The sequence below is a fragment of the Cibotium barometz genome, chromosome 3, assembly GCF_041138505.1.
Source record: "Cibotium barometz isolate CiBa-2024 chromosome 3, ASM4113850v1, whole genome shotgun sequence".
In the NCBI taxonomy this organism is placed as follows: domain Eukaryota; kingdom Viridiplantae; phylum Streptophyta; class Polypodiopsida; order Cyatheales; family Cibotiaceae; genus Cibotium; species Cibotium barometz.
This window is the reverse complement of record NC_141048.1, coordinates 53,025,248-53,041,356: the sequence shown is the minus strand read 5'-3', so window position 1 is coordinate 53,041,356 and position 16,109 is coordinate 53,025,248. Positions and strand designations below refer to the sequence as shown.

The 16,109-nt window shown below is 44.2% G+C and overlaps 1 protein-coding gene across 1 annotated transcript in view; it reads right to left on the bottom strand.

The window, feature by feature from the left end:
• Positions 1–9,480, bottom strand: part of LOC147640256 (Nucleic acid-binding, OB-fold-like protein) — a 68,366-nt gene extending 58,886 nt beyond the window's left edge. The window contains exon 1 of the mRNA XM_086778604.1: positions 8,997–9,480. Coding sequence (XP_086634730.1) covers positions 8,997–9,458 — 462 coding nt within the window. The 5' untranslated portion in view covers positions 9,459–9,480. The remainder of the gene's footprint in view (positions 1–8,996) is intronic.
• Positions 9,481–16,109: the final 6,629 nt, after the last annotated feature.

Genomic DNA, 16,109 nt, shown 5'->3' with positions numbered 1-16,109 from the left:
CCAGCACTCCTACAGCCCACGACTGATACAGATGCAGTCGGCCAGCTTCAGAGTGCTCCTGGCATCACCTGGCAGCCCTCCAGCCACTAGGAAAAAATGGGAAAAATAGGGAAAAAAATACGGGGAGTGTGGAAAAACGATATACGGGCGGGCACACCCACAACAGAGGCCCTGGTGTATACAAATAGACAGGAGATGACTTCTAACACCCCCTCTCAGCTCCTGGCTGTGTAACCAACCCCAGGGAGCTGGAGTGCCGCCGGAGCGTAGCCTGAGGTAGAGACTTCGTGAAGAGGTCCGCCGCATTGTCCTCCGTCGAACAATAAAGTAGCAAGATGTCACCCGCCAAGATCTTCTCACGAACAAAGTGATACTGTATCTCTATATGCTTGGTCCGGGCATGGAAAACCGGGTTCCGAGCAATAGCTATACAACTCTGATTATCACACTAGATGACTGTGGGCTCCCTCTGTGGAAACCCCATCTCGCCAAGCAGCCTCCGCAGCCATACAACCTCACAAGCAGCACCACAAGCAGCCCGATACTCAGCCTCTGTCGAAGAAAGGGCAATAGTTGGCTGCTTCTTGCTGCTCCAAGAAACTGCTCCTGAGCCGAGGGTAAAAGTGTATCCTGAAGTAGATCTCCTCGTGTCTGGATCTCCTCCCCAATCTGAGTCACTCCAACCTTGGAGCTTGACTCCATTCCCTCCTGTGTAAAAGAGTCCCAGATCCTTCGTACTCTGCAGATACCGCAAGATCCGCAATCCTGCGTCCCAGTGAGTCTTCAATGGCGTCTGCATAAAAGAGCTCAACAGCCCCACGGAGAAGCTCAAGTCCAATCTGGTGTTCAGCAACCAGATCAATGAACCAACCAACTTCCGGTACTGCGAGGCATCAACTGGCTCACAAGGATCTGTAATGGTTAACTTTGTGTTCGGGTCCATCGGCGAAGTAATAGGCTTGCAGTTCTCCATCCCAAAGGCCTCAAGCAACTCATGAACATACCGCTGCTGAGAGACGAAAAACCCCCTCTGGGTCTGCCAAATCTCCAATCCCAAGAAGAAGTGGAGTAAGCCTAAGTCGGTCATCTCAAACTCCTTTGACAAGGCAGCCTTCGTCACTCCAATGTGCTCCACATGACCGCCGGTGAGAATGAGATCATCCACATAAAGGATGATGAGTGTGACCATGCCGCGCTCCCGAAAGAGATACAGGTTCGGATCTGCAACCGATCTCTGAAATCCAGTCCGAATAAAGAAGGAATCAATCTTCTGATTCCAAGCCCTAGGAGCCTGCTTAAGACCATACAAGGCCTTACGTAACCTGTAAACCATCCCTTCCGATCCTGGAACAATAAAGCCTGGAGGCTGCTCAACGTACACCTCCTCCTGCAGGTCACCATTAAGGAACGCTGATTTTACATCCATCTGGTACACGGGCCACCTCTGAGAAGAAGCAAGGGCAAGAACGGTCCGAATCGTGGTCATCCGCGCTGTCGGTGCAAAGGTATCCTCGTAGTCGATGCCTGGCCGCTGAGCATAACCCTTAGCCACGAGCCTGGCTTTGTGTTTGTCCACCGACCCATCAGCCGCGTACTTGGTCTTACAGACCCATTTGACACCAATGACTGACCGCTTCGACGGCCTCGGTACCAACTCCCAAGTGTTGTTCTTCTCGATGGCATCAAGTTCCACCTGCATGGCTTCCCTCCAAGTATCCTGTGAAAGGGCTTCCTTTACGGAAGTGGGCTCTTTATCTCGCATGATACGAGACATAAGAGCATAGTTCACCTGAAGAAGCTCCGCCGTGTTGCTTTTATCTCGGACTCGATGTGATCTTCGAGGGCCGTCCTCTGTGGTCCACTCGGAGGGTAGCTCCGTGACACCTGACTCCCGAAGGGTGTCTAACAACCACCTAGATACTCGAACAGATCGTGGAGCCTCCTGTGTTCGCGGGGGCTCAACTCCAGCTGCGGGCTCAACCTCCTGTGATGACTGAGGTGGATCAACTGGAGTCTGGAGTGATATACTGGGAATCATCATCAGACTCCTCTGGATCTCCAAGAAGTGGCGGCTCCTCGACAGTGGATGCTGGAACATGCTCGTCAAAGACCACATCCCGGCTGACAACAATCTCGTTCCTCTCTGGATCATACAACCTGTATCCCTTGGAAAGAGAGTTATACCCCACAAATATCAGCTTGCGGGACTTGGAGTCGAGCTTCCCCCTCTGCTTCTTCGGAATATGTACATACGCGTCACTCCCAAAGACACGGAAGTGCGAGACATCGGGTTTCCTGCCAAAATATGCCTCAAACGGAGTCATATGGGGTACAGAAGTCGTCGGAGAGCGGTTAATGGTATGGACAACTGTTGCCACAGCCTCACCCCAAAGTGGACGAGGAAGATCTCGATGCTCCAGCATGGTCCTCGCCATCTCCACCACAGTCCTGTTCTTACGTTCAACAACTCCATTCTCTGAAGGCGATCCGGTATTGGCCAATTCCCTCTTGATGCCATGATCTGCACAAAACCGGAAAAATACAGTCGAGGAGAATTCACCTCCTTTGTCAGCCCTGAGAGTCTTGACCTGAAATCCAGACTCTTTCTCCACCATCACGTGCCAATCCTTGAACCGAGCAAAAGCCTCGTCCTTCTGTGAAAGAAAGTAGACCCACGTGAATCTGGTACAATCATCAACAAGCAGCATGAAGTAGAGAGATCCTCCCAAGGATGGAATCTGCTGTGGTCCACACAAGTCAGTGTGAATCAACTCCAAAGGTTTCGAAGCCCGCCTGGAAGCCTGCTTCGGAAAGGATTCCCTGTGCTGCTTACCACGTATGCAAGAACTGCAGCGTCCTTGCCTACTACCAACATCTGGCAAGCCAACCACCATCTGGTCCCGGAAGGCGCGCCGCAAAGCATCCACATTTAAGTGGCCAAAACGAAAGTGCCACAAATCTCCGACCTGAGAGCCTGTGAGTGAGGAGAGTGCAGAGAGCTTGTAGATGCCATTCTCCACACCGCCTTCCCAAACAACTTTGCCTGTCTCACGGTCCCTTAGAGCAACTGAATGCTCCTCAAATTCCACCCGAAAGCCAGTCTTGCATACCTCATGCACTGACAAAAGATGAAAGCCCAGAGCAGGGACATAAAGAACACGGGAAGCATGCTTGCCCCCCTTGCCGTCGGGAATAATCTCCATCCGGCCCTCACTATGTATCGGAATAGTGGAGTTATCGCCAATAAAGATACGACCTGACTGCCGTTTCAGATCCAAGAAGAAGTCACGAGATGGAGTCATGTGCCTGGAAGCACCACTGTCGAGAATCCATTCCCGGGTATCCTTTGCGGTGAAGCCAACTGCCTCCTCGCTCGAAGATGATGAAGCATCGGAGTCCACCATCTCCAAGTACACAAATGCCGGAGTCTTCGCAGCTGAGGCTGAGGACTCAGCACTCTTCCCTGTCCGCTTAGGGCACTTCCTCCAGTAGTGGCCTTTCTCGCCACAATCATTACACGATCTTTCGGCCTTCAGCTTCTCTCGTTCTGGATCAGGCTTCTTCTCGGAAGACTTCTCCGGTGAAGCCTTCCCTTTGCCCTTGTTGGTATTTCGGCCTTTCGACCGTTGGCCAGTTAAGGCCTCCGAACCTCCGCCGTGAGGAGGGTTCGTGAAACGTTCCTCTTGGTCCAGGACCATTGGCACAAGCTCCTCCCAAGTAATGGTACTGAGCCTGCCACTAGTGATCAACGAGGAATAGAAAGTAGAATACTGACCAGGCAAGTGGGAAAGTAACGTGATGGCCATATCTTCAGATGATATCTCTTTCCCAGCTTGAAGGACTTCCTGCTGAAGGGCCTGCAGCTTGTTAATGTGTTCCCACATCGTCGAAGACTTTGCAGGGTTCATAACCCGCATCTGCACTTCCAAGGATATCCGCTTCATGGGTGACACCCTGTTGTACAAAGAAGCCAAGTGCTCCCATATGCCTCTCGCCAGCGTCATGTGCTTCACATGGTTGATCACCTGTGGTGTGCAATTGAGGAATATAAACGACCGGACCCTGGCGTTGACACGGTCCCACATGTGTGCCTGTGCCTCTCGGTCCTTCCTCGTCGATAATAACTCCCCTTCCTCCGCTTCCGGCCGTGGCACCCCTATGATAATAAAATCAGCAAGATCATATGACTCCAGAACTGACTCCATCATGACCTTCCAGATGCCGTAATTGGACCCGTCCAACTGCCGATCCACTGGGAACGTGGGAAGAGTCGGAATCTTCACGTGCTTCTCAGCCATCTCGAGTAAATCTGCCATCTCGGAGAGTAACCTGAAAGGGTGGGTGGGTGGGAAAAAATCTGAAAATCAGAAAATATGCAAGTGGCTGTCCAGCCCCTTTGCCCGCCTTCCTCTTGCACCTTCACTTCCCGTTCAGCCCGAAACAGTCCACCGATCAGCAACCTGTTGCTCCCCCTCTTGCTTAGAAAAACGCCCAAGATCTCCTAGAGCCTAGGGCTCTAATACCATGTCAAAATATGCAGCGGAAATGATATCCAAACTTGGGTAGACAAGAGCAAGTAGACTGCAGAAAATAACCAGCACAAGAAACACAGAGAGATGTGTGTAAACTCTTCCCTATACACAAGATCCCGGAAATACTGAATGAGAAAGTGGTGGGGGCTGAGGGCCAATATATACATCTCCACATGAGCAGTCGGCCAGCCTCAGATGGTGCCCACGACTGAGATAAATGTCCACGACTGCTGAAAATAGCAGTCGGCCAGCAACAGATGCCCACGCCTGAGCAAACCAGGTCGGCCAGCACTCCTACAGCCCAGATACAGATGCAGTCGGCCAGCTTCAGAGTGCTCCTGGCATCACCTGGCAGCCCTCCAGCCACTAGGAAAAAATGGAAAAAATAGGGAAAAAAATACGGGGAGTGTGGAAAAATGATATACGGGCGGGCACACCCACAACAGAGGCCCTGGTGTATACAAATAGACAAGAGATGACTTCTAACAGATCGTGGAGTAAACTCGAATAGGCCGGAATGGGCCGACCCCCCCCTTGCAGTATTTTATTACCCAAGGAGAATAATATCATGTACAAACTTTGAGGGCCTTAGTCTCCCCACGCGAGATGTCGGATTATGCATATACAAATGCCATAACACAGCCCAACACAAGGCAACCAAGCCGGAACACAAGCTGTAGAAATGCCGAGCCAACAATATAATCCATATACCTCTGTGTGGGTACTGATTCTTCCCCAAAAATCATGGGTCTTCATGCAATAGAGCTGGTACAGCAAGTACAACTCTCCATTCAGCCAGTACAGCAGATACAATGGCTGGTACAACCGATATGGTGGCTAGTACAGCCGGTACGATGGCTGGTACGGCAAGTACAGCAAGTATAAATGCTGGTGCAGCATGTACAATGACTAGTAGAGTAGGTACAATGGCTGGTACAACAAGTACAGAGATTGGTACAGCCGGTACAAGGGCTGGTACAACAAGTACAATGGCTAGAAATCATAATAAATGATTAAATACCCTTGCCTTCAGTATTTCTTCGCGATGGAAGCCTCCAAAACAATCCCCAACAGCCGGTATTCTTCATGGGCAGCCTTCAAGAGAGAGAGAAAGAGAGTAGCCATCATTAGGGCAGCCTGTAATGGTGGTAGAGGCTAGTGTGCAACAAAAGAGCCTCCATTAATGAAGAGAGAGGGCTCCAATTTATAGATTTGGGCCTCCCATGAGCTAAAATGGCAAGAGAAGGCTACCATGACAAGTGGAGAGCCACACAATAGCTGAAGTGACAAGTGTGAGGCCACTTGTCTCACTTTGATCCACTTTCTAACAAGTGTCAGGCCGCTTGTCTCACTTTGGTCCACTTTCTTGCCACATGTCCCAATCTAAGAGATGGGTCCTTCCATAAACTTTATCTCTAAAAATATCCCAACTGGTAGACATTCTATCATAGGCACTTTGCCAACTCTTGGTATCTGCTCAATTCCAAATGTAATGACGCGAACAGAATTTCCATCGGAGTCGGGACTTTCCTAAATTTTAGGAGTGTGGTCCTTTGTATTCTAGGATAATCCCCCCTTCCCAAAGCTTGTACTTTCCAAATATTTAGACATCCTGGAGTCCACCAAACTCCTTTCATAGTGGAAAATGTCCAGGCTGATGACAACATGATTGATTACTTGCGGTGTGCAGTTGAGGAAGATAAAAGAACGGACCCTGGCATTGACACGATCCCACAACTATGCCTGTGTCTCGCGGTCCTTTCTGGTTGACTGTAACTCCCCTTCCTCTGCTTCTGGCCGTGGGACCCCGACAACGATGAAATCAACAAGGTCATATGACTCCAGCACAGACTCCATCATAACCTTCCATATGCCGTAATTGTTCCCGTCCAACTGACGGTCCACCGGGAATGTGGGGAGTGATGGGATCTTCACATGTTTCTCAACCATCTCTAACAAATCTGCGATTGCGGGGATGTAATTGGACAGGGTAGGTGGGTGGGAAAAAAAAACTTACACCTACAAGTGGTTGTCCAACAATTCAGCCCGCCGTCCTCTTGCTTCTTCTCTTCCCGAACAATCCACCAATCAGCAACGCAACAGTCCCTCTCTTGCTCACAAAACTCCCAAGATCTATCAAGAGCCTAGGGCTCTGATACCATGTCAAAATACGTAGCGGAGATGATAACCAAATCTGAGACCACAAGAGCAAGTAGGGTGCAGAAAATAGACAACACAAGAGGAGGAGAGAGATATGCATGTAACTCTGCTCTATATACACAAGATCCCGAAGTGATACAAGATGATATGACAAGGGGCTGTGAGGGTACATTATATATGGACCCCAAGCAGCAGTCGGCCTACTCCAGAGGCAAACGACGGTACGTCTCCACGACCTGCCACATAGACCAGTCGGCCAGCTCTGTACTACAGTCGGGTACAATCGGCCAAAAGATGTATGCGCCTGCTAACTCAGGATTGCCCCCCGCAAGCCACAAAAAAATGGAAAAAAATGGGAAAAAATACGAGTGAGGAAAAATGAGAAAACACCTACAAAGGGCGGGCACACCCACAACAGAGGCCGTGGTGTCTAGTAAAGACAGGAGATGACTTCTAACATACTCTTGGTACTGAGTTGGAGTAGATGGACTCTTTCCTTTGAGGGTATTATCTTCTTGGAGCGAGTTTACATTTGGGTTTGGCACCAATATTTGGAGCAACACGACGCAGCCTACATGGTTGTTTTCTTCTAGAGGAGCAGTGTACCTGGCAGCTTGTTATGTTGCTTTTGTAGCTGAGTTGTTGTGGAGATTGCTTGTGGAGCTTTCCTGGTACCTGTTGTTGCTGCATTCTTTTGTCTTTGACAAAGGACGACTTCTTCGGCTTCTCGGAGTATGTTCAACATCTGGTGCTGAGAGGGGGTGTTAGCACATTCATCCCCAGTTTCTGCCCATTTCTGGTGTCCTTTTGGTCCCTTTTGCATGGCCCTTGATTTTGGGCTGGCCACCCCTATTTTATATATTTTCTGGGATTTTTCCCAGCCCATATGCTATTTTCCCAGTCGGCCAACGCTACCCACCTATAAATAGGTGGGGCTGGCCTCCCACTTCTCATCTTGTCTTCTACATCTTTTGCTCCCTCACTTATGAGACTACTTGTGTCTCTTGCTTGGGACTCTTTTGCTTCAGTATATTCAGCATAGTTGCTCCATATTTCTCTCTCTTGCACTCTTGCACTCTCTATTCAGCACACTCTAGTGCCCTTTTGCTTCCGCTCTGTGCACTCTTTCACAATCCTCTATTCTCCTGATTGGGAGCAACACGGCACAAGTATACCAAAGGCTTTCCGAGGCAGACTATCCTAAGTTTGTCTCAAGTTTACCTGCACGATTCCTCTCGATACCTGATAGCTTCTTTCCCTCCGTTGGAGTATTCCGTGGGATTTACACCCAGGATGAGCAAATTGATGCCTGACAAGTGGAGAGAGTATGTTAAGAAGGTTGGTTTTGACTAGCTGACAGGGGAGATGCGGCGATTATAGCCTGCAATCCCAGATTTACACTATTTGCTCAATATCCGAAAGGTCCAAGGGTAGATGGGTAGTTTAAAAAACCCTTGACCAATAGAGGTACAACAGAGACAGATGACTTGGACGGACCCAAGAGCCTTCTTTGGACTGGTCTTGCCCAAGATGAACTTGAGTTTGTTTGATGAACTCTTGGACTTTGGGATGCGGAGTGTATTTTGATATTTATTTCGTGACCCGTGTGATAAAGAGTGGCACCCACATTTTTGTGGAGATCCTTGTGATTGCAGGCTACCTGGTGGTACCAAGAGATGATGCGAAGGATTGACATGATTTTGGATGATGTTATGTACTTTCCTGATTTTTTGCTGACACGATTGTCATGATTGACACAATGATTCCTTTGTACATTCAGATATAACATTCATTAATCCTGGATAGGTAGAAGCCAATCTGAAAGCCTCAACAAGGAAATTACTAGAGATTGGAATTTACCACCCCCTTACAAGATACTTTGTGAAATAAGACGCCCACAAGAACCTTCCTGATACTGTCGATTGCATGGATGAGAAAGGACACGCCATTCAATACCATGACATGGAATAACTTCACGGTTGAAAAAGGACACGCCATTGCCACCACCAGCGCTATTTTCCACACTTGCTTTCATTTCAGGTGCATTACAAAGATAAATTCAGAAGTTTACGAATTGATTTGTGGAAAATTTATGTACATTCTACACTGAGAACAATTACAGAACAAACCATACCGAAGGAAACCCTGATACAAGGCACTGGTCAGTACAAGAGCAAACACCCTTGGAAAAGAAACCCTAACACAGCTCATCACAGGAAGAGAACTGACTTAGCACGCGTGCAGAAAATCTGGTGAAAACCAGTCAATACAGATAGAGACAGAAACCCTGAGGAGAAGAAAAACCTGGAGCTCCTCCTGGGGAATGTACTTGACGAGGCCACTGCAGATGGTACGAGGGCCATCGGGTTCCCCAACATCGACCTCTTCAACGTAGAGCGAATCGGCCTCTGGATGCTTCCAAACTTTGACGATTCTGCCTACGCGGATGTCCAGAGCGTTGAGATCTGCAAAAGGGTCTGGGGCCTCTGTAGCTGTTGCTGCTGATTCTGCAGGGGAAAATGGCGCTGGAGCCTCTTCAACTGACAGAGACGATGGTGTAGACGACGACGACGAAGAAGAAGAAGAAGAAAGGCAGCGTATTTTAAAGGAGGAGGGTAAGGCTCGCGCACTGCTTGCGCGGATGGGGGAGCGGCAAGCTGTGGATGATGATGATGGCGCTAGAGTTTGAATCCTGGCTATGGTTGCCCTGCAGCACAACACCGACCTCAATGCCATGGCTGTTGTACAACCTCCCAGCCTCCACATTTGCTCTCCACACGATAAAAATGTGGTCTCTTTCACACTACGATTCCTCTCGGCCACGTGTGTGGGTTCAGACGCCCACGGTAGGGTTCTTTGAATTGCTTTTTAACCTCTCTACCCTTGACTCTAACATGAAATGTAGAAGATGGCCACCGTAGGGTCCTGTTCCTTGTCTCCACCATCTCCATCAAGCTCCATCTGTTCTGCCGGGGGCACACGTTAGTAGTTTGTAGATGAATCATGATACACACACTGGCATCACCCCCCTCGTATCCTGTCAACATTCAGTTACAAAGGCAGTTAAGACCTTACGTCTTCTTGGAAGATCACCCATCATTTTCCATGTTGAAGAAAGAACCCACAAACACTCTTTCTTTCTTTCTACTAACTAAATTGAGTAGCATTTCATAATTATGAATGCATCGTAATTATGATTATCCAAAGCTCTTAAGGTTTATTCCGCAATATTCTATCGTTAATGTCTCTAATGATCAAAAATCGGTGCGAGTGTAAACGTTCGCATTTTTTTCATTGTGCATTTCTTCCACATGAATGCACAAGTCTCAATCCTCTATTTGCAAGCATTAGCAAGCTACATGAAATCGCTTGATCTCATTCTTGGCTTATATGTAGTTTCTTAATAGATTGTCTCTAGCAAATGACTTGGGATCAAATGTGGGATGAAAATCTTGTCTACATATATAGCTTGTCTACTCCTTGGGCACTCCATGACCAACCTTGAATGAAATGTCCGAACGGACTCAACAAATTCTCATCTAAAAAATTGATATTCTTAATAGATTTATAAGTTTTTATTTCACAAAAAGAATTTGGTCTATACATTACATAGGAAATGAATATTCCAACGAAAGATAAACTGATCGAACCGATTGAATCTACCAAGAGCTCTACCAAATCTTTAGTGAGTTTGATAGGAACAACGAGGGGAATCAACCATTGGGACAATGAATCAAGGCCAGTCTCTTTTTGAATAGAATTGACTCCTATCGACCCAGCCAATCGATTTGATTGGAATTATCCACCCCTCCCCCCCCTAAAAAAAAAACAAGGAAAAGGGTGGAAAGATGACTGTATTGGTAATTTGGTTGAAAGATAATGAACCGTGTGGAAAGGCCGGCCAATCCGGCCCAATTTCTTTATGTAATCTCAATTAATTGAGTTGGTGCCAGGGGATGGGGTAAAGCGGAGTAATCTAGTCAGTAATAGATAGATTAGGTAGGTAAATAGTATAGGGGAATAAGCAACTTGCTAATGTTTCTGTTCCATAGTATACTCATCAGTACTCTGGCACCTACATTCCAAACTTACAAGTCATAAGCTTCCAAGATTTCATACTATTTCTACATGTGGAAATCAACTTCCCATTTAAAAATTTTAGCAACACCAACAATTAGTAACATCGATCTTGTAATAGATTCATCGTGTCCACACGAGCCCCTTAGAAAACAAGAAAATGCTAACATCTAGCTTGATCTAAATGGGGATCCAAATGGGAAAGATCTGCAAATTCTATGGGGAAAGGGGGCATCATTCCAAGCATTGTCCAATCTGTCCATGTTCCTCATGCAAGGAAATGGGTCATCACCATAAGCATTGTCCAAAGAAGACTGAACACCAATTTCACCATATTTTCCCACTAGTGCAAGTTTTGGTTTATGATATTGGCATTTCATTATTAGGGGAATTTCATGAAAATCTAAATGACACAATTGTGTGGTTTGATGATTCTTCAAATTATCTTCTCCATTCGGGTCTTTTCGAAGGTATGTATGTATGGAAAAGTTAATGACCTCTATCGGATTTTAGAGGAGAGGGAGATGGAGGCAGCAAAGAATGAGCTAAATGATGATTGTGAGAGCTAAAACAAATCCTCAATTGCACCTAGCCCTAACCTTGTGGCAAGTATCTCTCATGATAATATTGTTGATTATGATGGTCACCTCCATTCATTGATTAGAGACTTACGGAGGTGGCGATAGCAAAGAATGATGAAGTAAATGATGGCCGTGGAGAACCAAGACAAATCCTCAATTGCACCTAGCCCTAGCCTTAAAGTGGCAAGTATCTCTCATGAGAATATTGCTACCTGTGATGGTTATCTCCATTCATTGATTAGAGACTTACTGAGGTGGCAATAGCAAAGAATGATGAGGTAAATGATGGTCGTGAGAGCCAAGACAAATCCTCGGTTGCAACTAGCATTGTGGCAAATATCTCTCCTCGCGATAGTATTGTTGATTGTCAAAGTCTTCTATGAATTGATCTCGATATGCATCCAGAGCCACATGTTATAGATTCATATGATGTTGATGTTAGCTCCAGTTAATCCTCAGGACAAAGGTGTCTTATATGATGGTGCACTCGATGATCAAACTATAATACATGATGATGTACTGTATTCACTTGACACTCGGACTGTAATGCATAATGATATGGTTCGTGATGCTAATGTATTAGTTCAAGATAACCTTCTATGAATGCTCCACTTCTAGTAGATCGAGCTTATGATCCAGATTACAAACATATTCTTTTCATGATGGAATTGTTATATGCCTAGTATGCATGACATACCAATTTTTCAGATACATGATTTTATTGATGCTATTAATCTGATTAATAATTATTCATGATGATGTTTCCTCGAATCCTACCAAGAATATGCATAATGCTTCGAAAAGAATGTTTTGAGTATACTATGGATGTAGATGCACATGCAAACATTAATTTCTCAGATGATTATATTGTTAAATATTCATGGTAGTACTACAATGAGGCCATGTAATGATACATGGGTAATTTTGTCCCATCAGGTTTTTCCCTATGACCATCCAAGTGTGAATAGACACTTTAAGGTTAGTTAGTATATAAGCAACCATATCCATTGTTTAGGGTTGGTGCTCATTTGTACTTTCTCATTTATACTTATTACAAAGAGCTTCATCTCTCCCACATTTGAGCTATGCACTCTCCCTCACACTCTACACTCTCATGTTCTTTTCTTTGAACATTGTGTGTGTGTGAGTTTGGCTCTGATTTGGGCAATAGTGATATCAAAGATTTCATAGCTTTGAAGCCTCCATAGCTTCTATGCTTTAAAGATTTCATAGCTTCACTCACAGGCGGCATCTCTTCTAAAAGCATTATTTTTAGGCTACAACTCTTCTAAAAACAGACATCTTTTCTACAAGCTTCCATAGAAGCTATGAGCCTGTGGAAGGAGAACTGGCCTATGACCTTGAGAAGCAACATTAAGGCTTTATACAAGCTTCCATAGAAGCAATGAGCCTGTGGAAGGAGAACTGGCCTATTACCTTGAGAAGCAACATTAAGGCTTTACATCTTCAGCATAAGAAAAGAAAATTGTGCATGAGTAAAGAAAAAAGCAAGATACTAATATCTTTTACTTCATGTTAAAGAAAGAAGCAAGATACATATATCTTTTACTGCATGTTAAAGAAAAATAGTTAAATATCACATTGGAGGGACATGTTCTTGCATCTTAAAACACCACACCACAATATCATATAAGGACTAAGAAACATTTTTTAGTTTGATTATACCACTACCATGCTAATTTTCTTAGTACATTAAAAGTTTTATTTGACAATGTTTAGTTATAAAGAGTTAATTGTAATAGACCCTTGTAGGCCATAATAAGCTTTTTTGTATCATGCATGTAGATAAAGTTTAAAAGTGATTTTTAGGTGATTTAAAGTCTCATATGGGCATGTTCTGACAGTGACTCATCCCACCTTCACAAGTGCATACATTGGGATTGATTTTTGAGCATGTTATGGATTGAATTAGAAAAAGTTTTGTATATATGAAATGTAGTCCTTATCACATGGAACAACTTTGCCAGAGTGAAGGTTTCATACTTTAGTCGTTTTCAATCTCGTTTGATGCCTTAGATTAGAGAAAAAGTAAGAAAATGCCAGTTTTTCATTCTCTCTAGAAAATTCAATATTAAAGTCTATTTTTTGAGAATTCGGAGGCAAGTCTGGAGAGAGAGTGTCTCACGGCGCTTGTAGAGCTCACCGAGGAGAACAAAACACTATCTCACGAGCGCAGGTAAATTCTCATCAGTTTTGGAGATATGGAAGCTTGAAGAAGGGTCGATTTTTCCAGTGTTAAAAAAAAACTCAACTTGGCTAATCTTTTCAAAAAGTTTTCTTTTGTTTTTTACCACGTTTTGCAGCATCGACCGCGCGCCAGTGGCCTACCTGCCCACACATGTCCTACCACCCGCCCGCCGCAAGGCTATGCTTGGGTGCCCTCTCCCCTCAAGCCCGGCTCTCTCACCACCCACACTCTGATGAATGGTCTCGAAGGCTGGTCGAGCTCCCCATAGCTGTTATAAGCTGCATAACACATAATCTCAAGCCATGGACATGAGCCCTCTCTTGCACCATCACTTCCCACCTCTCTTCTCTCTCTGGGAAGAAGAAGAAGAAGAGAGATGTATCAAAAAGTTACTTATATAGTGATTGGACTTTTCACATGGGGTGCCCAATGCATAAGTGAAGGTTCTTAGCTGGGACCTTTTTTGGCTCTTGCATGTGTTGATTTTTACCAACACCACGAATAGAAGTGCTAGTTTGAGTCATTGCAATTCTTAATATCATGAGCACTAATTATTATGTGATTCCTAAAAGCAATAATATATAATGTGGCAAAGTTACAAACAACAATATGCTAGTAGTGCTAGATAGCAAACTACATTAATAACATATGGATATTTAGCATTCCTATGAAAATGTTGTGTTACAACTTGTTTTATTTTGAACTCCATGATGTACTTTAAACAAGACTAGAAAGTGCTTGCAAATTGCACCTTCTACCTTTCTCAACAATAACAAGCCATTGGCAAGTAGCACAAATATTAATCTCAAGGGCATGCTAATGTAAATTGATTTACAAAGCTTGCTCTCATAGTTCACAACTTCCATGGGAAATTGATACAATATGAAATCGCCCACCTTTCACCACATATGAGTTTGATGTAATGAAGTTTCTTTGATCATCCCTTGATACCCCACTAGCAAGGTCCTCAATGATATAGACTCACTGTTGTTTGTCTCTCCAAAATGTAGAGAGAATCATTGAGCACATCATAATGTCCTTTGTAATGTATGCTAGCTTCTAACATAGATCATCATTGTTACCTATTCTCTTTTATAGGATAAAGGATTTAATAATCCCACCTTGCAACATGTCTTTTTTTTGTGCATACATGCATTGGTGTAATAGTACAAGGGTCTTACCCATGGGTTTTTTGTGGATACATGCATTGGTGTAACAGTACAAGGGTCTTACCCATGTATTTTCTTGTGGATACATGCATTGGTGTAACAGTACAAGGGTCTTACCCACAATGACATACTATTGTGAGGTGAGAATCCTACAAACTTGGTGTAGGTACTGAGTTATGGGAACACCTTTATGGTGTAGTTACTAAGTTATGGGAAAACGTGAGGTGACAATTCCAAAAAACTGGTGTAGGGAACCGATTTGTGGGAACACATTTATAGCCTCATGGTGTAGATCTATCTCTCTTTAATACCCCAAAAGTTGGGTAACTCCTTTTCTTTTGAAAGCTTGGTTGGACCGCTTCTAATAAGTTTGGACCCCTTAATAAGTTTACATTGGGCCATGCGAACAATGCATTGCATATTCTTTCAATAGATCATAAGTTGGTAATGAGTCAAATCCCTCTGAAAGAAAAACTATATTTTCTTGAATTTTTTGGACCAAGATGCAATCCCATTTTACCAAACCCAATGTGGTTTAAGGTGGATATCTCTCTCTTTGAGTCACTCATGATGCAACATAAAATAATGTTGAAAAGAAAGAGTGTCATATATTTTATCTTTGATACATAGAAGTATAGTTTTTTGTGGACCCAATGTTGGATGTATTTAAAACAAAAAAGTAGAGTTTTTTAATCTTTGATACATAGAAGTAGAGTTTTTAATGGACCCAATGTTGGATGTATTTAAAACAAATAAACTCATTAGAAGGCTAATGCATTTACATACCTTTTTTTGCTCTTGATTGTTTGGTTTTTTACAAAGACAATCATACATAATACCATGAAAATTTAGCATGCTTTGTTTGTATTGATGAGCTTGCCATATGCACACAAAGTTGCATTAGATAAAGGCATGCCCTATCGATGGAAACTTGGCAATACTAATACAATTATTGATGAGCTTGCCATATGCACACAAACCTTTTTTTGCTCTTGATTGTTTGGTTTTTTACAAAGACAATCATACATAATACCATGAAAATTTAGCATGCTTTGTTTGTATTGATGAGCTTGCCATATGCACTCAAAGTTGCATTAGATAAAGGCATGCCCTATCGGTGGAAACTTGGCAATACTAATACAATTATTGATGAGCTTGCCATATGCACACAAAGTTGCATTAGATAAAGACATGTCCTACCGGTGGAAACTTGGCAATACTAATACAATTAGTAAGTGCTCTTAAAGGTTGGAACTAGATAAAAAAAGTGGGGAGCACTATCTAGCATTGGTAACTTAGTTGTTAGTGTTTGTTATGGCCCATTCTCAGCTCTCTCCAGAACTCTCTCGTACATTTGCACTACATGGAAACACATTTGCAC